The sequence below is a fragment of the Oncorhynchus gorbuscha genome, linkage group LG24 (assembly GCF_021184085.1).
Source record: "Oncorhynchus gorbuscha isolate QuinsamMale2020 ecotype Even-year linkage group LG24, OgorEven_v1.0, whole genome shotgun sequence".
NCBI lineage: Eukaryota > Metazoa > Chordata > Actinopteri > Salmoniformes > Salmonidae > Oncorhynchus > Oncorhynchus gorbuscha.
The window spans coordinates 10,985,235-11,008,175 of record NC_060196.1 but is presented as its reverse complement, the minus strand read 5'-3'; the positions used below and the strand labels follow the sequence as shown (position 1 = coordinate 11,008,175).

At 44.1% G+C, this 22,941-nt stretch overlaps 4 protein-coding genes across 5 annotated transcripts in view; 3 read left to right on the top strand and 1 right to left on the bottom strand.

The window, feature by feature from the left end:
• LOC124012438 (zinc finger protein 606-like) overlaps positions 1–22,941 on the top strand; it is a 1,040,669-nt gene that overhangs the window by 587,664 nt on the left and 430,064 nt on the right. The window lies entirely within an intron of this gene.
• The window catches only part of LOC124012437, a 971,157-nt gene that overhangs the window by 554,328 nt on the left and 393,888 nt on the right, over positions 1–22,941 (top strand). The gene's annotated exons all lie outside the window — the stretch shown is intronic.
• Positions 1–22,941, bottom strand: part of LOC124012433 (neurotrophin receptor-interacting factor homolog) — a 162,804-nt gene that overhangs the window by 60,540 nt on the left and 79,323 nt on the right. The gene's annotated exons all lie outside the window — the stretch shown is intronic.
• LOC124012429 (transcriptional regulator prz1-like) lies at positions 976–20,985 on the top strand. The gene is made up of 7 exons (XM_046326035.1): positions 976–1,506; positions 6,003–6,133; positions 9,155–9,346; positions 15,655–15,792; positions 16,206–16,317; positions 16,525–16,649; positions 19,114–20,985. Exons 1-7 carry the CDS (start codon positions 1,224–1,226, stop codon positions 20,053–20,055), a joined length of 1,923 nt encoding a protein of 640 aa, XP_046181991.1. The 5' UTR covers positions 976–1,223; the 3' UTR covers positions 20,056–20,985.

The following is a 22,941-nucleotide window of genomic DNA, read 5'->3' as shown; positions in this document are numbered from 1 at the left end:
TCCATACTAAAATACTGTATACTACATACTTAATGACTATATACTACATACTGTATGCTATTCATTAATTTTAGTATACTGTAAACGAACTGTCATTTCAGTTGAGTTTACTAGAGCTTTGCCTGTCTACCGGAAGTTGATGCTGTTGCTATGCAACCTCTTGCTAGCTTGTTAGCATAACAAATAACTTAGCTAAACATTTAATGATTTTGGGCTGTGTTTGTAAATTCAATCTGGAGTGCCAGAGTGCGGTCAGGGCGTTTGTAAATCCAGAGTGTTGTCAGTTCATAAATTCGGGGCATGATCTGGCCGAGGAGTCGTGTTGATCCGAGCGTTCAACAGTAGTCAAGCACCCAAGTTAACTAGCTAATGTTGGCTAGCTACTTCCAGAAACAAATGAAACAGAGAACACCTCACTCTCACTCATCAGTTATTCTGCTTGAAAACGGAGTAGATAGCCATAATGAACAATGTCGATTGAAACGAATATACCACTTAGCTAAGAACAATGTGAATAATCAAGTCAATAAACGTTGGGTAGTTAGATAGCAGATAGTTAATAATACTGCATGGCAAGTTCAATGTATTAGTAGCCAACTAACGTTAGGTACCTAGCTAACATACCGGTTACTGTAATTCTATGCAGTTTGTAAGAATAGTGTAGCTAACATAACCTTTAACGTAACTTATTTGAAAAGTCATTACATTGAATTGCTCAATTTATATTTTTCGCCATTTTCTTCACATCTGAAAACGATGTGAAGCCACGCCTATTTTGGTCAAATTTAGTATGTCATCCGATAACTTTTTGCATAGAAACTATATCCACACTATTACCAAAAAGCATACTATATACTCAATTCACGTCACAAATGGTACGGTTAGTATGAGTATTCGAACACAGCTCAGGTTTAGTGAAGAGAATAATTGAGGACGGTCTCACACTCCAGTACAGTAGGTGGCGGTGTAAGCACCTTTCAGTTGGTTGCGTCAATACAAACGTAAATAAGTAATAAGCGGAAGTGAGTAGTGATCAAGAACCATTTCCACGTTAGCGTTTTTATTTTTTAGACATTTATTAACACCCTGAAACTCAATGCGATTCATTTAACTGCAAAACAACACGTAATTAACTCGGGTAGTCTTTAATTCGCGTTTGGAGACGGGACTTGGTTGATGTTTTCTAGGTAACGCCAGCTAGCTGCTAACGATACTAGTAAGCAATGGCTAACGATATGGTTTTTCACACTCAAATAGCCTCGATTATGGAGGTGCTAGCGAATGCAGCCGTGGCAGAGATCTGTAAAGTCGTAGACGACGACTATGCAGTGTTTCGTTTGGAAATGTCTCAAAGCCAGAAAGAAAACAGGGGATTGCGCAGGAAACTACAGCTACTGGAACTGAAGGTGTCACGGGAGCGCGCAGAGAGGACAATACGAGAGCGCGTCCTCGCCAGTCGTCCCAGTAGTGTCAAGATCCTCGACCGATACAGAGGAATGGCAAGAGGTACTTTTTTGGAGAAGGCTGAGGTGCCTGTTGTTCGGTTATTTTCTGGGCATGTTGTTCAGATGTGTTACCCAGAATGGGGTCTTAGTCAGTTTTTGGATAGTATACAATACTTGATTATTAAGCTATCTTGTAATATTTTATTTATTTGACCTTAAATTGACCTGCTGGGTAAAAAGAATATTATTGCAGAGTCAATGGCCATTTTTCCGAATACCCATTATTGCGTTCTAGATAGTAGAGTGATAGAGGTCAAAATGAAACTGTTTCTGGTGTTATACTTTATTCCATGTTATCAAGAAGCTTCTCAGGAACACAGAACACTTTATTTCATGAGGATAGGAGTTATCATTGCTAGAATGTCGTATTTTCAAAGTAATTGAAAAAGGTAAATTCCTAGTCCAGGGGTTTCAATTAAGGCCTAGACAACCAGGTGTGGGGAATTCCTTACTAACCCGTAGCACTCACACGCCCGTAGCACTCACACGCCCGTAGCACTCACACGCCCGTAGCACTCACACGCCCGTAGCACTCACACGCCCGTAGCACTCACACGCCCGTAGCACTCACACGCCCGTAGCCATGAAGTGCTTTGAATGGCTGGTAATGGCTCACATCAACACCATTATCCCAGAAACCCAAGACTCACTCCAATTTGCATACCGCCAAAACAGATCCACAGATGATGAAATCTCTATTGCACTCCACACTGCCCTTTCACACCTGGACAAAAGGAACACCTATGTGAGAATGCTGTTCATTGACTACAGCTCAGCGTTCAACACCATAGTGTCCTCAAAGCTCATCACCAAGCTAAGGATCCTGGGACTAAACACCTCCCTCTGGATCCTGGACTTCCTGACAGGCTGCCCCCAGGTGGTGAGGGTAGGTAGCAACCCATCTGCCACGCTGAGCCTCAACACTGGAGCTCCCCAGGGATGTTCACCCACGACTGCATGGCCCTTCCCATTCTCATCGACGGGGCTGTAGTGGAGCAGGTTGAGAGCTTCAAATTCCTTGGTGTCCACATCAACAACAAACTAGATTGGTCCAAACACACACAGACAGTCGTGAAGAGGGCACGTAAAGCCTATTCCCCCTCAGGAAACGAAAAAGATTTAGCATGGGTCCTGAGATCCTCAAAAGGTTCTACAGCTGCAACATCAAGAGCATCCTGAGCGTTTGCAGGGTAGCCTAGTGGTTAGAGTGTTGGACTAGTAACCTGAAGGTTGCGAGTTCAGACCCCCCGAGCTGACAAGGTACAAATCTGTTGTTCTACATTTACATTACATTTAAGTCATTTAGCAGACGACTTACAAATTGGTGCATTCACCTTATGACATCCAGTGGAACAGTCACTTTACAATAGTGCATCTAAATCTTAAGGGGGGGGTGAGAGGGATTACTTATCCTATCCTAGGTATTCCTTAAAGAGGTGGGGTTTCAGGTGTCTCCGGAAGGTGGTGATTAACTCCGCTGTCCTGGCGTCATGAGGGAGTTTGTTCCACCATTGGGGGGGCCAGAGCAGCGAACAGTTTTGACTGGGCTGAGCGGGAGCTGTACTTCCTCAGTGGTAGGGAGGCGAGCAGGCCAGAGGTGGATGAACGCAGTGCCCTTGTTTGGGTGTAGGGCCTGATCAGAGCCTGGAGGTACTGAGGTGCCGTTCCCCTCACAGCTCCGTAGGCAAGCACCATGGTCTTGTAGCGGATGCGAGCTTCAACTGGAAGCCAGTGGAGAGAACGGAGGAGCGGGGTGACGTGAGAGAACTTGGGAAGGTTGAACACCAGACGGGCTGCGGCGTTCTGGATGAGTTGAAGGGGTTTAATGGCACAGGCAGGGAGCCCAGCCAACAGCGAGTTGCAGTAATCCAGACGGGAGATGACAAGTGCCTGGATTAGGACCTGCGCCGCTTCCTGTGTGAGGCAGGGTCGTACTCTGCGGATGTTGTAGAGCATGAACCTACAGGAACGGGCCACCGCCTTGATGTTGGTTGAGAACGACAGGGTGTTGTCCAGGATCACGCCAAGGTTCTTGGCGCTCTGGGAGGAGGACACAATGGAGTTGTCAACCGTGATGGCGAGATCATGGAACGGGCAGTCCTTCCCCGGGAGGAAGAGCAGCTCCGTCTTGCCGAGGTTCAGCTTGAGGTGGTGATCCGTCATCCACACTGATATGTCTGCCAGACATGCAGAGATGCGATTCGCCACCTGGTCATCAGAAGGGGGAAAGGAGAAGATTAATTGTGTGTCGTCTGCATAGCAATGATAGGAGAGACCATGTGAGGTTATGACAGAGCCAAGTGACTTGGTGTATAGCGAGAATAGGAGAGGGCCAAGAACAGAGCCCTGGGGGACACCAGTGGTGAGAGCGCGTGGTGAGGAGACAGATTCTCGCCACGCCACCTGGTAGGAGCGACCTGTCAGGTAGGACGCAATCCAAGCGTGGGCCGCGCCGGAGATGCCCAACTCGGAGAGGGTGGAGAGGAGGATCTGATGGTTCACAGTATCGAAGGCAGCCGATAGATCTAGAAGGATGAGAGCAGAGGAGAGAGAGTTAGCTTTAGCAGTGCGGAGCGCCTCCGTGATACAGAGGAGAGCAGTCTCAGTTGAATGACTAGTCTTGAAACCTGACTGATTTGGATCAAGAAGGTCATTCAGAGAGAGATAGCGGGAGAGCTGACCAAGGACGGCACGTTCAAGAGTTTTGGAGAGAAAAGAAAGAAGGGATACTGGTCTGTAATTGTTGACATCGGAGGGATCGAGTGTAGGTTTTTTCAGAAGGGGTGCAACTCTCGCTCTCTTGAAGACGGAAGGGACGTAGTCAGCGGTCAGGGATGAGTTTATGAGCGAGGTGAGGTAAGGGAGAAGGTCTCCGGAAATGGTCTGGAGACCTGCCCCTGAACAGGCAGTTAACCCACTGTTCCTAGGCCGTCATTTAAAATAAGAATTTGTTCTTAACTGACTTGCCTGGTTAAATAAAGGTAAAATAAAATAAACTGCCTGGTACGGCAATTGCTCCGCCTCCGACCGCAAGGCTCTTCAGAGGGTAGTGCGTATGGCCCAGTACATCACTGGGGCAAAGCTGCCTGCCATCCAGGACCAGAGTGCCCAATAATATGCCCAAAGCTGTGCCGTGCCACCTGCATACACAGCCCACACAGACACAAACTTCCCCACCCACACACACAGCCTAACACAGACACATATTTCTCAATAAGTCTGAATGTAGAAGGTTGCAATACTAGTCTAAAAACACAGTTTACTTCTAAGGTAGGGCTACACCTGAGTTGGGTTACATTGTAATGTTATGTTGGGTCTATATGAGTTCATACAGTGATGGGAGGGTAAACTGCACCATTTCCAGCAAATAATTAGCCTAGGCTGAGACAGTGAGCTTCCTGCTAGCCACCTGCACAGCAAGATAGATGGGACACATTTTAAATTCACAGGTATTTAGCTTTTATCAATTTGTATGTCTGTAGCCACTGAATTCTGGTAGTTTACACTTGAAATAATAAAACCATCAATCACAAAATTCCCGGATTGCACAGTACAGCCTCTGCAGATCAGAGACCGACAGATGCGTATCTTTATTCCCAGTCATGTGAAATCCATAGATTAGAGCCGAATGAATTATTTAAATTTACTGATGTCCTTATATGAACTGTAAAATCTTTGAAATTGTTGCATGTTGTGTTTTTTTATATTTTTATTCAGTATAGAATTCTCGCATAGTGTCCATTGTTTATCGCGTCACATATAAATAGTAGCAGTGGTGGAAAAAGTACCCAATTGTCATACCCGAGTAGAAGTAAAGATACCTTAATAGAAAATGACTCAAGTGAAAGTCACCCAGTAAAAGTATCTAAAAATGGGAAAAATGTATTGAGTAAGAATTACATACTTTTATTTAGTAATGTTGTGAAGTAAAAGAGTAAAGTTGTAAAGTACTTAAAATTAAGTAGTTTTTGGGGGTATATGTACTTTACAATTGATGTTTTTTTTACATCACTGAATAGTAGGCAAAAATAGCTGATATTCAAATATGGGATGTGCTACCAAAATGAACGAATTGCACAGAACAGCGAAATTTCAAATTAGATGAAGCATTGTCAGTATGGATGAGCCTAGTATATTGGTATTTGTTGTTTAGGGCATACGTTATTACTAAACAGCACATTCTAAGTAATATATAGTATGATTAGTACACAGTATGCAGTTTAAGTAAGTAGTAGGCAATCCAGATTTCGGGCACTGCCAGTATCATATTCTAACCAGATTCTGATTTACTGAATGTCTTATTGTCATACTCAATAAAAACAATGTGATGCATGGAACATAATCAATCAATAAATAGTATATCAAGAAGTTATGAGAGGTGTTACTTTGCATACCCTGCATCCTTGTCAATTGTAAACAGTGTCAATAGTGTACAATATAGCGTTGAGCATTGACAGTACCTAACCTAACCACCTCTTTTCCCCCAATCACTCTCAGGTGAAGGTCATCTCACTGTAGGCCACAGGAGCATTGTGAAGCCAGCGGGACCCAATGTGTGGAGAGATGACCAACCCATAGCTATAGATGAGGGGAGTGGAACCTCAACCCAGCATATTATTGTGATAGAGGTTAGTGTCATAGTGTAACATTAGAAATTACAGTGCATCAAATGTGTCCTGTTTTATTTCAGAAATGGTCCACCTCAGCTATTAAAATCAAATACCATTTTTATTTTATAATACAACGGGTGTAGACTTCACCATGAAAATAGTAACACAAGAGGAATACAATATACTAGAATGGAGCTAAACAAAAAAAGAAACTTCCCTTTTTCAGGACCCTTGTCTTTCAAAGATATTTTGTAAATATCCAAATAACTTCACAGATCTTCATTGTAAAGGGTTTAAACAGTTTCCCATGCTTGTTCAATGATCCAGAAACGATTAATGAACATGCACCCGTGGAACGGTCGTTAAGACACTAACAGCTTACAGACGGTAAGCAATTAAGGTCACAATTATGAAAACTTAGGACACTAAAGAAGTCATTCTACTGACTTTGAAAAACACCAAAAGAAAGATGCCCAGAGTCCCTGCTCATCTGCGTGAACGTGCCTTAGGCAAGCTGCGCGGAGGCATGAGGACTGCACATGTGGCCAGGGCAATAAATTGCAATGTCCGTACTGTGAGACGCCTAAGACAGCGCTACAGGGAGACAGGATGGACAGCAGATCATCCTCGCAGTGGCAGACCACGTGTAAGGGCCAGTGCAGATAGTCTGGTAACCAATTAATTAACTATTTCGCACTCTTATGGTTATTTAGCAGTCTTGTGGCTTGGGGGTAGAAGCTACAGTGTCGATGCTCTGGTACCATTTACAGACTATGGCTTGGGTGGCTGGAGGCTTTGGCAATTTTTCGGGCCTTCTTCTGGCACTGCCTGATATAGAGGTCCTGGATGGAAGGGAGCACGGCCCAAGTAATGTACTGGGTTGTCTGCACCAACCTCTGTAGCGCTTTCCGGTTGACCGCAGTGCATTTGGCATACCAAGCGGTGATGCAGCCAGTCAAGATGCTCTCAATGGTGCAGCTGTAGAACTTTTTGAGAATCTAAGGGCCCATGCCAAATCTTTTAAGCCTCCTGACGGGGAAGACGTGCTATGGTGCCCTCTTCACATCTGTGAGGGTGTGTATGGAACATGTTAAGTCGTTAGTGATGTGAACGCCAAGGAATTTTAAGCTCTCGACCCGCTCCACTATGGCCCGTCGATGTGGGTGGGGGTGTGGGGGGGGGGCATGCTCTACCCTCTTTCTCCTGTAGTCCAATATCAGTTCCTTGGTTTTACTAACATTGAGGGAGATGCTGTTGTCCTAGCACCACAAAGGCCTATCACCGCCGTGCCGTCAGCTAACTTGATGATGGTGTTGGAGTCGTGAACAGGGAGTACAGGAGGGGACTAAGCACACACCTATGAGAAGCCCCGTGTTGAGGGTCAGAGTGGCAGATGTGTTGTTGCCTACCTTCACCACATGGTTCCGGCCCGTCAGGAAGGCCAGGATCCAGTTGCAGAGGAAAAGTGTCCAGTTCCAGGTAGAGGTCTTCACGGATCTACCTGTACCTGAATTCCCGAGCGGTTCCGGATCCAGAATTCTAAATAATGTCACTGGTCTGGGTCTGATCTGAAATTGTCTTGGGTATGTGTAATTTTAACTGACTTGTCCGGAAGGATCCGAACGCGACTGCGAGAGCGAAATGTATGCATCTGAACTTTGCTTTTCACAATAGTGGCGCATGTGACTTGTTGTTGGCCAAACATAAGTCATCAAAACGGCAATAGGTTACAGTCATAGTGTCTCTGTGTGGGGCAAAGCTATCTTAACTAGCTTCTCCCGGTTTGATGCAAGACAGGTAGCCACTACAAAATCCCATTGCATGATAAATAACCTGTGGCAGCTATTAGTTCGGAACGGGCCTCTATATTGAAAAATAAATTATGCATATCCGGTCTGGATGGAAAAGCCCCAGGTCCAATTTGGAATGAGTCCAATGAAGGCCTCTAGTCCCAGGGTCCCCAGCTTTGGGATTAGTTTGGAGGGGACTATGGTGTTAGACTACAGCTCGGCGTTCATGAACTGCATTCTCAGATACTTATTTCCCCTCTTGTTCAGGTGGGAGAGGTCAGTGTGAAGTGCCATTGAGATTGCGTCATCTGTGGATCTGTTGGAGCAGTATGCAAATTTAAGTGGGTGCATGTGGTCTGGGATGATGGTGTTTGTGTGTCATGACCAGCCTTTTAAAGCAATTCATAATTACAGGTGTGAGTGCTACTGGGCGATAGTCATTTAAGCAGGTAACCTTGGAGTTCTTGAGAACAGAGACAATGGTGGTCAGCTTGAAACATGTTGGGATTACAGACTGGGATTGAAAATGTCAGAAGGCACTTGCAAGCTGGTCTGCGTATGCTTTGAGAAGATTCCATTTGGCCCGGAGGCCTTGTTTGACCTGTTTAAAAGATTTACTCACATCAGCCACAAAGAGCGAGATTACAGTCATCCGGAACAACTGGGGCTTTCACGCAAGACTCAGTGTTGTATTCCTCGAAGCGAGCATAAAAGGTATTTAGCTCGTTTGGAAGTTCTGCATCACTGGGCGTCTAACAGCTGGGTTTCCCTTTGTAATCTGTTATCATCTGCAAGCCCTGCCACATATGACGAGCATCAGAGCCGGTGGAATAGGATTCCACCTTCCTCCAATGTTGTCCTTTTAATGTCTCCTCCAAGCTCGTAGTGTGCTTTCTTGTGTGTGTCCATGTCTGTGTCCCATTCCATGTAAGAAGTAGTTCTAGCCTTTATCCCAGCGCAGATATTGCATTTAATCAATATTTTTTGGGGGGTTTGGAGACGTTCGTATGATCACTGTGGGGTCTAATTCGTCTATGCACTTATAGATGAAGCCCGTGCCTAATGTGTCAAACTCCTGAATGCTATCAGATGAATCCTGGAACATATCCCACATACACATGTCCCATATCCCAATTTGCTTACATGTACATCCTTATTTATCTACCATAGGGGAGCTTGTGAGACTTCCCTATGACATTGTTATCCTATTCAAATCATGTACCGTTAACAACCTCCTCTTTTGTGTCAGCCTGCAGATACAGAGGATGCAGGTCCTGAAGGATCGTCTCTGGTCAAGCAGGAGAGGACTGAAGGAGAGGACCCACGGCACAGCGTAGACACCCAAACTAGAGCAGTGGCTACAGTGGCACCACCTGAAGCCACGGTGGACCTCACCACCGCCAGCTCACCCCAGCCCAGGACCGGACGTAGCATCACGGAGGTCAGTGGAGCGCCGAACACCGTCCTCAAGTCAGAGAGAGACGCCGAGACTTTAACTGTAACACACAGGCTATTACCAACAGGATCTGATCACAGATCAGACCCAGACAGACTTGGGAAACTGGGCTGTCCTCCTGCTCCTGGCTCAGAGTATTTACCGGTATTTCACCAGAGCCAGAGGATGGTTTACTCCCTTGGTGACACGTTAGACTCTGGCGGTGATGATCCGTCTTGTTCTTACACTACAGAGATGGACCTTGGCAACATGCCCATGGGTTTAGAGAGACCGACTGCTCTGTCTAGAGGTTACTGGAACGGGTACAGTAGTAGTGTATACTCTGAAGGGTGCCAAGATAAGAAAGGAGAGGTTACATTGGTAGATGATGTAACTGTGAAAGTGGAGGGCGACACTCCTCTGACATGGAATGTAGACGAGACTCACTTAGAAGAACACTCACAAGGCAGAGATTTCTTAGATTACAGGGGAATCTTAGAGACAAATCATATTGTTGCCACCAACTCCCCTTTACACTCTTTCAGGGAAAGCGACCCAGTGTCCACATCAATGGCACCTTCCGATTCACACGGCTGTGTCCTTTTCGATCAGGTATTGAACTCAGAGGACCAAAGGGCGTGGGGAGGGGGACCGACATCAGACAATAGTCAAGAGAAGGTGTTCCTCTGTAAGTTCTGCAACAAAGGCTTCAGCTGCCTCCAGAAGGTGGAGATCCATCAGAGGGTCCACACAGGGATGAAACCCTTCAGCTGTAGCCAGTGTGAGAAGAGCTTCTCCCAGTCTGGTGATCTGAAGAGGCACCAGAGGGTCCACACAGGGGAGAAACCATTCAGCTGCCCCCAGTGTGAGAAGAGGTTCTCCCTGGCTGGCAACCTGAAGATGCACCTGAAGGTCCACAAGGGAGAAAGACCGTTCGCCTGTACACACTGTGGGAAGAGGTTCTCAGAAAGGAGCTATCTCAGGATACACCAGCAGAAAAAACATTCTACTCTATAACATAGAAAATAATCATTCCACTCGATAGCTTCTGATGTTTAGATCAAACCCTGCATAAAGAAGATACTTTAAAAAAAAAGATCTACAGACACATTTGGAATAACGAGAGTAACAGATTCCAGTGTCGACTATTCCTGGGTAGAATATTGCATACAGACATTGTGATGCATAAGGCATATACACTAAGTGTACAAAACATTAGGAACACCTTCCTAATATTGAGTTGCACCCCCTTTTGCCCTCAGAACAGCCTCAATTCGTCTTTCCCATTAACCCTCAATGGCACACCTACACAAGCCATGTCTCAATTGTCTCAAGGCTTAAAAATCATTCTTTGACCTGTCTCCTCCCCTTTATCTACACTGCTTGATGTGGATTTAACAAGTGACTTCAATAAGTGGTCATAGCTCTCACCTGGCGTCACCTGGTCAGTCTGTCAAGGAAATAATGACTATTCCTAATGTTTTGTACACAGTGTAGAAGCCTAAACAGACTGTTACATATTATTTTTGTACTCTGCTATATGATGTTCACAAATGCCTGTTTCATTACTTCCGTTCAGCTACTTAATTTTTTATCCCAAGATACTTTTTAATTAAAAAATAAATGGAGTTTATCAAGTTTGTGCAGAGTTTTAGTTGAGACATTACATTTACATTTTAGTCATTTAGCAGATGCTCTTATCCAGAGTGCATTCATCTTAAGATGGCTGGGTGAGAACCAAGTATCAAAGTCGTAGTAAATCAGGGCTCAACATTCAGGGGGAATTGCAGCTGCTGATTTGGCGTCGTTTTTGAACTTGCTCCTCAAGAAATGCTGTCGGCCATGACGGAAGCCATACTTGAGATGGCTTGGGGGGTTTAATGTGGGTGTTTCTTGTGTTTGTCCTTGCCACCACCAAGACACACTCATATGTCAGAACCTTGACTGCAGCACCCCCCCCCCCCAGTCACAACAAACAAACCTCCTGCTTGTTGAGTACAACAACTACAGGCAGATGATGGATGTATGGTGAGATGCCGGAGGAAGCTTTGAATAGGTCAGTAGCCAACAGTGTAAACACGTGATTGCTAAATTTATGTAAATATTCTAAACTAAGTATTTTGATAACTTTCAAATGTAGAATAAACAACACTTTACATAATACCAAAGAAGCAGTGTTCTGCTAATATAACAATGTGAACCTTTGACCTTTCATTGTCGTTCCCAGCCGATACAGGTACTCTGCCTATCTGCATTTTGTCTGGCGGTAAATATGGCTGCCTTAGCAAACATGTCAGTGGTCATACCTTCCTGTGTCGTGTCCCGTATAAAACAGCAGTTCCCTGATCCTGGTGCAGAATACACAGTTTCTCCCTCCCCATATTGACTGATAACTTTTCCTTGCATTGTCTTTTTTTATTATCGAATTAAATGGTATCTAGTAAAAAACAATTATGCCGAGTGCCAGGTCTCTGTCCATTCAGAGACGTCAGTATCAAGCCCGTCTGTCGGTCAGGACTCCATCACATCATATTGCAAGTCTCCAAGTGCTGGCTCCATAGATGCATCCGTCAACATATACACAGTCACTGTTCTATTACCAATGGCCGTTAGGTTTGGTGATATCTGACAAACCTACTGTGTTGGAAGTTTTAACAGGTCAGACTAAACCTGCCTAATTATGGTCTACCTATCGACAATCGTTGTTGAGCAAACGAGGTGAGGTCTTTGCCTTTGTCGATCAGGTTGGTGGCACCTTAATTGGCGGGATGGGCTCATGGTAACAGCTGGACTGGAATAAGTTGAACGGTGTCAAATACATCAAACTTTCCGTTCGCGCGCCGTTATTATGAGTCGCCCTCCACCCCGCAGCCTCCATGGATACAAACACACACAGAGCACTGATTACATTATCAATAGTGGTTATGATTAGCGTGGTGGATCCAGCCTGATCGCTGAGTATGCTTTTCTATTTCACTTCAGATATCATGATATGTGACGTAAAATAGAATGGTAAACGCAGCGATCAGGCTGGTTCCACCAGGCTAGGTTATGATGGTGAATTGGGGGGAAAAAATGGCTAAACAGTTTTGACCAGGTCAAATTTGACCAACCTGATTCAAGTGTCCTCCCTGTTCAATTTATAGGAATGCTCACAGCGAGGGCATGTCTGCGTGATGTTGAGGGTCCCCTTGCTGGTCTTCTGTATGTTGGCTGTTCGGCTGCAAACTGGACATTTCTCAAACAACTGCAGCAGGCAATCCTAATAAACAATTGACTTCCTCATATCATGAGGTGGGGTTGACTGGGAGGGCCTGTGACAGCGTGATACATTAGACAGCCAAGGGGTTAATTGCATTTTGTTATAAAGAGAGGAGAATGCTTTTGATAATGCACTTCACAACCAAAATGATCTACTACTTGTATCTGCTTGGCTGAGTAATTAACCTACTAGCTTACTTTTTTATTTAAAAAACAAACATATTTTCACATAACACACATTTACCATTGTTGATGAAGCAGTCTGTCACCAGGGTATTAACTCGAGGTCAAGCTAATTCTGGGGTGTTACCACAGCCACAAAGTCAGAAACTCAGCCTATTTCTAAAATGTATCTTTATTCAAATGTTATTTTAAACCTAACCTTTGCCACAATGCTATACTTTTGCCTCAACTTAAATTAAGATCAAAAAGCGAAATAATAAAACATTTAAAATAAACATTTATTTTTCAACTCTGTTTTAGATGAAACTAGGCAAGTCAGTTAAGAACAAATTCTTATTTACAATGATGGCCTATCCCAGTAAAACCCAGACGACGCTGGGCAAATTGTCTTAGACCACTGCTCCACTCGGGACCAAAAATATCCTACTTACTCTTAGTAGTCAATTTTGACACTAGAATAAATGTTTCTGACTCATATCGATACCACACAGGCTGTTTTCAAAGAGATTAGCTGCTTTTTAGGGGCAGTTTCTCTTTAACGCTTGTCCTCGTCTGGGAAATAAAGTTAAATAAATAGTTGCACAACAGGAATATAGATATAAGGTGTCCAAATGGACAAGTAAAAGAAATCATACACGCATCACAATATCAAATTACTACTCCGATCAGAATTGGATCAGAGCTGAATGTCTTGAGCCAATAAGTATTTAACCCCTTTGTTCTGGCAAGTCTAAATAAGGTCAGGAGTATAAATGTGCTTAACAAGTCTTATAATAAGTTGCATGGACTCACTCTGTGTGCAATGATAGTGTTTAACTTTATTTTTAAATGACTACCTCATCTCTACCCCACAGATACAATTATATTTAAGGTCCTTCAATCGAGCAATGAATTTCAACCACAAAGACCAGGGAGGTTTTCCAATATCTAGCAAAGAAAGGCACCTATTGGTAGATGGGTAAAAAACAAAAAAAGCAGACATTGAATATCCCTTTGAGCATGGTGACTTTATTAATTACACTTTGGATGGTATATCAATACACCCAGTCACTACAAAGATACAGAAGCCCTTCCTAACTCTGTTGTCGGAAAGGAAGGCAACCACTCAGCGATTTCACCATGGGGCCAATGGTGACTTTTTAAAACCGTTAGTTTAGTGACAGTGATGGAAAACTGAGGATGTATCAACAACATTGTAGATACTCCACAATACTAACCTAATTGACAGAGTGAAAAGAAGGAAAATATTCCAAATCATGCATCCTGTTTGCAACAAGGCACTAAAGTAATCCTGCAAAAAAATGTGGTATAGCAATTCACTTTTTGTCCAGAATACAAAGTGTTATGTTTGGTGCAAATCTAATATATCACATTACAAAGTACCACTCTCCATATTTTCAAGCATAATGGTGGCTGCTTCATGTTATGGGTATGCTTGTAATCCTTAAGGACTGGGGAGTTTTCAGGATTAAGACAAATGGAATGAATCTAAGCACAGGCAAACCCCTAAAGGAAAACCTGGTTCAGTCTGCTTTCCACCAGCCACTGGGAATTCACCTTTCATCAGGGCAAGAACCTAAAACACAAGGCCAAATCTACACTGGAATTGCTTACGAAGAAGACGACAGTGAATGTTCCTCAGTGGCCGAGTTACTGTAGTTTTCACTTAAATCTGATTGAAAATCTAAGGCAAGACCTGAAAATGTTTTTCTAGCAATGATCAAAAACCAATTTGACAGAGCTTGAAGAATTTTTGAAAAGAGAAATCCAGGCGTGGAAATCTCTTAGACTTACCCAGAAAGACTCCCCTGAGTCAATACATGTTAGAATCACCTTTGGCAGCAATTACAGCTATGTAAATTAGATATTTCATTTTCAATAAATTTGCAAAAATGTCTAAGAACATGTTTTCACTCTCATTATGAGAAGATGTGTGAGACAAAATCTATTTAATCCATTTTGAATTTGGGCTGTAACACAACAAAATGTGGAATAAGTCAAGGGGTATGAATACTTTCTGAAGGCACTGTATCTCTTGATCTGCTTGACATGGTTAGTGGGACGGCCAAGAGACCAGAGGTGGCGGAGTACTCGGGTTGAGGTGTAGGGTTTGAGCATAGGCTGAAGGTAGGGAGGGACAGTTCCCTGTGTAAACAGGGAGATGAAAACAGCCTGGATTAGGACCTGCGGCGCTTCCTGCGTGAGGAATGGTCGCACTTGTCAGAGCATGAACCTGCAGGAGTGAGCCATTGCTTTGATATTCTCTGCACTCTGGGAGGGGGACTCCGTGGAGTTTTCAACCGTGATGGAGAGGTCTTGGAGCGGGCAGTCCTTCCCCGGGAAGATAAGCAGCTCCGTCTTGTTGAGGTTGAACTTGTGATCGTGGGCTGACATCCAAGCTGAGATGTCTGCCAGGCACACAGAGAGACGTGTTTGTGTGGTTTTCATATGGTGTATTTAACACTCGTTTATGTTTAATAAACACAAAATGGTAATTTTCATTCTAAGACTTTCATTGATACTCTCTTTAATATACATCACATCTGATCTCACCCTATTCTGCATACACCAAACAGCGCTTTATAACCAGTATACACTTAAATATAAATAAATATACCTGCACACTAACAAACACCTACTGTACACGTCAAAATAGTTTAGTCAGGTTTGCCTGATGATGACTAATTTTTACCCACATATTTATGTCCACCATGATGGGTTTAGCAACAAAGTCATTCTGTAACTACAGTATAGGACTCAAGCGTAGTGTGGATGGGTAAACACTCCATGTTGAAAGTGTGTTTATTATCTGTGTGTATGTACCTGAGGGAGTGTATGGCTGTGCAATCTGTATCACCTGTCTCTTCCAGGAGGAGGAGGGTCCAGAGGTGCTGCTGGTGAAGGAGGAGGGTCTGGGAAACCCTGAGGAGGAAAACCAGACGATACCTCCTCCTGAACCCACAAAGGACCCAGTTGAGCAGAACAGGACCACACACAGTCTCAATGAGGTGAGCCCACTGTAAACTACTGTCTGAATGGTATTCGTTCAGGGCCCGTATCCACAAGGCCTCTCAGAGTAGGAGTGCTGATCTAGGATCAGTTTAACTCCTTTAGATAAAAATGAATAAGACCTATTTACACATATGGGGACCTGATCCTTGATCAGCACTCTTACTATGAGGTGCTTTGTGGATATGGCCCCAGGTCTTGATTCATTTTGTCTTAAGTGTGGGACCATGCCTTTGAATGACCATACCATTAAGTGTCAAGTAATCAAGTTTTTTGCATAGTATCAAATCCACTAACAAGTTCGCATAGTACTCATAGCAATCCCTCATTGCATAATCAGAAAATGCTCCATAGCAGGGTCCTCATATCAGATTTCTTGATCCAACATCCTCACACTCTGTATCTCTTACAGTCAGTAGACATGGAGGATGGGAAGCCTGATCTGCTGATAGTCAAAGAGGAGACAATAGAGGATGGACCAGAGAGCATTGACCTGCTGAGTGAACTAAAGATGGGGGAGCAAGGTAAGGGAGACATACATATACAGAACATAATATATATACTTCAATGGGAATAGTTATGCACCTGGCTATTTTTTTTTCTTTATTCATAAAATTAAATCAATACAACTATGTTTACATACAAAAACACACATTATAATGTATGTTATAAAAACATTTATGCGGAGTTATCTTCCGTGTTTTTAAGATTTATTTTCTGACCTCTTCCAGCAGGTGGTTGGCTGGAGGCTAACAGAGGAGACTGGGGGGCCATCTTGGATTCCCAGAAGGGTGCAGTCAATAGCCCGGGGGACGACATCACTGAGCAGGCCAGGACCAGAGGTGGCATAGTGGAGGTCAGTGGATGGGACTGCATCCTAAACTCTGGGCTGGGGAACAACACTGTTAACCACAACCAGAAACAGACAGTCGAACACAAAACAACAACCGATCATAGTCTCCATGACAACAGACTGGCTGAGACCAGAGCGAGGCATAGATTTGGTCTGCGGGGATGGGGAGGTGTCTGTATTCGGCTGGAGAGAACAGACACAGACTCCGCTAGCGATGCTCCGTCCTGCTCCTATAGTTGTGATTCAGAGAGACTGATGGCGCCTCAGATTAACCCCCTAACAGGTGCTGCCTTCAGCCTGCCTTCTACAGGATCTATCAACTGGAACATGGACCCCACGACAACACAGACACTTCCTGGTTAGGCTGCCAACTGTGCAAGGACAGTTTTTCACACTCGTTCAACCTGAAGAGGCAAATGGGAGTCCAGACAGGAGAAACCCTTAGGCTTCCCTAGTGTGAGGAAAGGTTTTCTCATCGGCGCAACTGCTGAAAATGCACCTGAAGGTCCACACGAGAGAGAGGCTGTTCGCTTTTAGGCACTGCAGGTTTTCAGAGGAGCTACACTATACATACAAAAGTATGTGGACACACCTTCAAATTAGTGGATTAGGCTATTTTAGCCACACCCATTATGACAGGTGTATAAAATTGAGCACGCAGCCATGCAATCTCCATAGACAAACATTGGCAGTAGAATGGCCTTACGGAAGAGCTCAGTGACTTTCAATATGGCACCGTCATAAGATGCCACCTTTCCAACAAGTCAAATCGTCAAATTTCTGCCCAGCTAGAGCTGCCCCTTTCAACTGTAAGTGCTCTTATTGTGATGTGGAAACGTCTAGTAGCAACAACGGATCAGCCGTGAAGGAGTGGGCTACACAAGCTCACAGAACGGGGCCGCAGAGTGCTGAAAGCACGTAGCACGTAAAAAATAATCTGTCCTCAGTTGCAACACTCCCTACCGAGTTTCAAACATCCTCTGGAAGCAACGTCAGCACATGAACTGTTCCATTGGGAGATTCATGAAATGGGTTTCCATGGCCGAGCAGCCGCACACAAGCCTAAGATCACCATGCGCAATGTCAAGTGTCTGCTGAAGTTGTGTAAAGCTCGCAGCCATTGGACTCTGGTGCACTGGAAACACATTCTCTGGAGTGATGAATCACACTATACCATCTGGCAGTCCGACGGCAAATCTGGGTTTGGTGGATGCCAGGAGAACGCTACCTGCCCGAATGCATAGTGCCAACTGTAAAGTTAGGTGGAGGAGGAATAATGGTCTGGGGCTGTTTTTCATGGTTCGGGCTAGGCCCCTTACTTTCAGTGAAGGGGAATTTTAACGATGTAGCATACAATGACATTCTAGACTTTGTGGCAACAGTTTGGGGCCCTTTCCTGTTTCAGCAGGACAATGCACAAAGTGAGGTCCATACAGAAATGGTTTGTCAAGATCGGTATGGAAGAACTTGACTAGCCTGCACAAAGCCCTGACCTCAACCCCATCTAACACGTTTGGGATGAATTGGAGCACCTACTGCAAGCCAGGCCTAATCGCCCAACATCAGGGCCCGACCTCACTAATGCACTTGTGGCTGAATGGAAGCCAGTCCCCGCAGTAATGTTGCAACATCTAGTGGAAAGCCTTTCCAGAAGAATGGAGGCTGTTATAGCAGCAAGGAGGGGATCAACTCCATATTAATGCCCATGATTTCGGAATGAGATGTTTGACGAGCAGGTGTCCACATACTTTTGGTCATGTAGTGTCCCGCAGGATAAACCAGCAGAAAATACACACGGCCCATGTATAGATTATAGTGACATGTAATGTAGGTGAATTGAGGAAATAATGAGTATGATGTGGCAGAGTAGATGATTGATGGTTGGTTTAATGGTGTCTGTAAAAATGCTTTACTATTAAAAAGTGGCAACCCTGACCTGTTGTTTGATGCTGGTGTTTTATGAGTAAATGTGTTTACTTCACATGAAATAGTGAAGATGTGTGCAATATAATGTTGAACCTTTTCAAAAGTATTCTAAAATGTATTTTATCAAAGCGAGGATACCAGATTTACAGAAAAAGTCAAGTGTTACCTTAGTGAGAAAAGTTATTATATTTGTCACGTATCGTTTTGTGCAATAAAAATACTGTACTTCAAAGTTGAATGTATGACCATTTTGTTGAAATTAAATACAAAATTGACTCTGTGCTGACAGACTTGGTTATTTTTGTATTGTTGCAGGGACTGAGTTTCTCTTACCAGTTGAACCAAAACATTATACTTAATTCTTGAATCAACTCATATAGACAGTTTTTGGCTCCATACTGTTAGGTACCTGAATCAGTGTTCGAGACGGACTTGACTGTGGTTAAAATTTGATAATTATCATGTCATGTTTTTGTGTGTACAGCAAAGAGTTTCTTTCATAAACTTTTGATATGCTCTTCTGTACCATTTGTGTTTACAGTCTGCAGTCCATGAAGACCTGCTGATATCTGGTGTTGCTGACGGGAGAGACTGGACCTCTGAAGCAGCTGGTCACAAGCCCTGGCTCCTGATCAGGACCCTGAATCAGGAGCCATTGATCTTCCTTCCCGAGTCGGAACGGAGACGGAATTGCGAGGGACCGAGACTCCACCAACACACAGAACACAACCAGTGGACAGGTGGACTGAACAACCTCAGTCCTGGTGGTCATCAGAGAGACAGAGGCTCCAGTCAGGGATCCAGTCTGCAGCCCAGACCCTTCTCTTCACAGTCTCAGTCCAGGGATGAAGCAGGGCCTGGGGCTGATAAAGATAGACCCTCCTGTTCCTATGATACAAACACCACAATATCCATAATGAACAGAGCAGGTCACCCTGAGCTTCAGCCTTTACAGAGAGTGATGGGAGACCCCCCGGGTGATAGTCTAGCAGCAAGTCTGTCTTCACCTTCAGGGTCTTGTCTAATGCCTGGTGACTGGGTTCACAGAAGTCCTGGTTCTGGGTCTAGCCTTCCTCAGTTACCTCATGGTTACCCCACCAATGCAGACAGGGTCAGGATGGATGTTCACCACAAGAGGTACCTAGCCTATAACGCAGCACACAATCCCAACAACACCCAAACAATGGCTAGAGGTCAAGGAGGGAGCTCAAAGACTAACCACCTGAGGGTGGTGGCTCCTGCTTCTGCCTCTTCTGGTGTCATTGGGTCACAACATGGGAGGCCGAGCATTAGCACAGAAGAAGACAAGCCATACTCCTGCCCCACGTGTGGGAAGCGCTTTGCCAAGGCGACCTATGTGAAGAAGCACCAAACCATTCACATCAAGGAGCGGCCCTTCAAGTGTAAGCTGTGTTACAAGAGCTTCTCATTCCTCAGTTATCTTATCAGACATAGGAGTGTCCACAACAGGGAGCAATCATAGCATTGGGTCTTGAGATTTACACAGGAGATATCTGGAAACTATTATTTTATATTATATTATAGTTATCATGTGAAATGTCCTGGAGTTTTGGGGGGATTACCAAGTCCCTCAGTTGAGCATCTGGGTAAACTCTCATGATACAGACTTGTTGTTTGGTGTGCTGGCATAGCCAAAACACTGTCATGTTACTGAAGAGCAACACTATACTCCCCCTCTGAATTTGGTTTTGCCTATGTTCTATTCATAATAAATATGTCCCTCTTTTTTCATAACACCCCCCCCCACACACACACACATACATACACACACACACACACAATCCGGTAGTACCTGTTCCTTTATTTACTAAAAATAGGTGATCAAAATACACCCTCTTTTTATAACAAGTCAGGTGAGATGAGATGACCCAGAGGTCGCTTTCATTGGGGAAGAGGTCCAAAAACAACTCCTTACTGTGCCCCTTTCCCCTATAACCCTCCCATGGCACTGGGTAGTAGGTAGGAGTTCTCCTTAATCAGATATTTTTCATCCTCCCGTCTATCATCTTCCATATCGTTTATGTGTATTATTGTTATGCATCTCCAATGGTTGTAGCAAACATTGCCACTCAATAATTGATTTCCCCAGCCACACAAGTCATTGCCTGACAAATCAAACTGAATTAGTCCGCTGCTCTATCGTTCGCTACGTACTTCAGTCTGAGACGGCCATCATTGAAGTCGTTTGTTTGTGACGTCTGTGACAGTCAAAATGAGGGGTGTTTTACGAAACAAAGTTGAATATTTACCTTACTGAGGTGATGTAGATGGAATAAAGTCATACTCTTTTCTACTCTGTTCTTACTGACACACTGTTCTTTCTAAACAAGTCTGCTCTCCGCTTGAAAGATACTGTAGTTATCATGAAGAGGATTTTATTTGATTAGGATCCCCATTAGCCGACACCAACGGTGAACGTTAGTCTTACTGTGGTCCGACACATAACGAAAAAGATATTAACATATATTTAAAAACATTAACGTGTGCGTGCATCTATCAGTTACACACACGTTAGTACATCCACACAACAAGTAGGTCATATGGGGGAGAGGCGTTGTGTCGTGAGGTGTTGCTTTATTTGTTTTTTGATAGCCAGGTTTGCTGTTCACTTGCGCTATATGAAATTGAATGGAGTTCCATGCAATCATGGCTCTGTATAATACAGTACATTTCCTTGAATTTGTTCTGGACCTGGGAACTGTGAAAAGAACCGTGGTGGTATGTCTGGTGGGGTAAGTGTGTGTGTCAGTGCTGTGTGTAATTTTACTATGCAAGCAATTTGGAATTTCCTTACACATTGTTATAAAAACAAGTGACGCAGTCAGTCTTTCCTCAACTCTTAGACAAGAGAGACTGGCATGCATAGTATAGATATTAGCCCTCTGAGTACAATGAAGAGCAAAACGGTCCGCTCTGGGCCAGCCGCAGCTTAACTAGGTCCTTTGCAGCACTTGACCATATAACTGGACAATAATCAAGATAAGATCAAACTAGAGCCTGCAGGACTTGCTTTGTGGAGTGTGGTGTCAAATAAGGAAAGCATCTCTTTATCACAGACCGAACTCTCTCCTTACAACCATTGAATCTATATGTTTTGACCATGACAGTTTAAAATCTAAGGTAACACCAAGTGTACTGAACAACAATATAAACGCAACATGCAACAATTTCAAAGGTTTTACTGAGTTAAAGTTCATATAAGGATATCAGTCAATAAAAAAAATAGTGTATTTAACATGACTGAGAATACAGATGCTGTATGCATCTGTTGGTCACAGATACCTTTAAAAAAGTAAGGGCGTGGATCAGAAAACCAGTCAGTATCTGGTGTGACCACCATTTTCCTCATACAGCACGACATCTCCTTCACATAGAGTTGATCAGGCTGTTGATTGTGGCCTGTGGAATGTTGTCCCATTCCTCTTTAATGGCTGTGCGAAATTGCTGGATATTGGCGTGAACTGGAACACACTGTCATACACGTAGATCCAGAGCATCCCAAACATGCTCAATGGGTGATATGTCTGCTGAGTATGCAGGCCATGAAAGAACTTGGACATTTTCAGCTTCCAGAAATTGTGTACAGATCCTTGCGACATGGGGCCGTGCATTATCATGCTGAAACATGAGGTGATGGCGGCGGATGAATGGCACGACAATGGGCCTCAGAATCTCGTTACAGTATCTCTGTGCATTCAAATTGCAATCAATAAAATGCAGTTGTGTTTTTTGTCCGTAGCTTATGCCTGCCCATAGCATAACCCCACTGCCACCGCGGGGCACTCAGTTCACAACGTTGACATCAGCAAACCGCTTTCCCACGCAGTGCCATGCACGCTGTCTGAAATCTGCTTGGTACAGTTGAAACCGGGATTAATCCGTGAAGAGCACACTTTTCCAGCATGCCAGTGGCCATCAAAGGTGAGCATTTGCCCACTGAAGTCGGTTACGACTCCAAACTGCAGTCAGGTCAAGACCCTGGTGAGGACGATGAGCACGCAGATGAGATTCCCTGAGACAGTTTATGCAGAATTTCTTTGGGTGTGCAAACCCACGGTTTCAGATAATCCCTCAGGTGAAGAAGCCAGATGGGGAGGTGCTGGGCTGTCGTGGCTACACGTGGTCTGCCTTTGTAAGGCCGGTTAGACATACTGCCACATTTTCAAAAATTACATTGGAGGTGTCTTATGGTAGAGAAATTAACATTCAATTCTCTAGCAACAGCTCTGGTGGACATTCCTGCAGTCAGTCAGCCAATTGCACGCTCCTTCAAAACTTGAGACATCTGTGGCATTGTGTTCTGTGACAAAACTGCACATTGACAAGTGTGGCTGTTTAATCATCTTCT

Coding starts and splice junctions, on each gene's coding strand:
- LOC124012429 (XM_046326035.1), top strand. CDS start 1,224: ATGGCTAACGATATGGTTTTTCACACTCAAATAGCCTCGATTATGGAG. Junction 15,793..16,205: donor CCACACACAGTCTCAATGAG/GTGAGCCCACTG, acceptor TATCTCTTACAG/TCAGTAGACATGGAGGATGG. Junction 16,318..16,524: donor ACTAAAGATGGGGGAGCAAG/GTAAGGGAGACA, acceptor GACCTCTTCCAG/CAGGTGGTTGGCTGGAGGCT.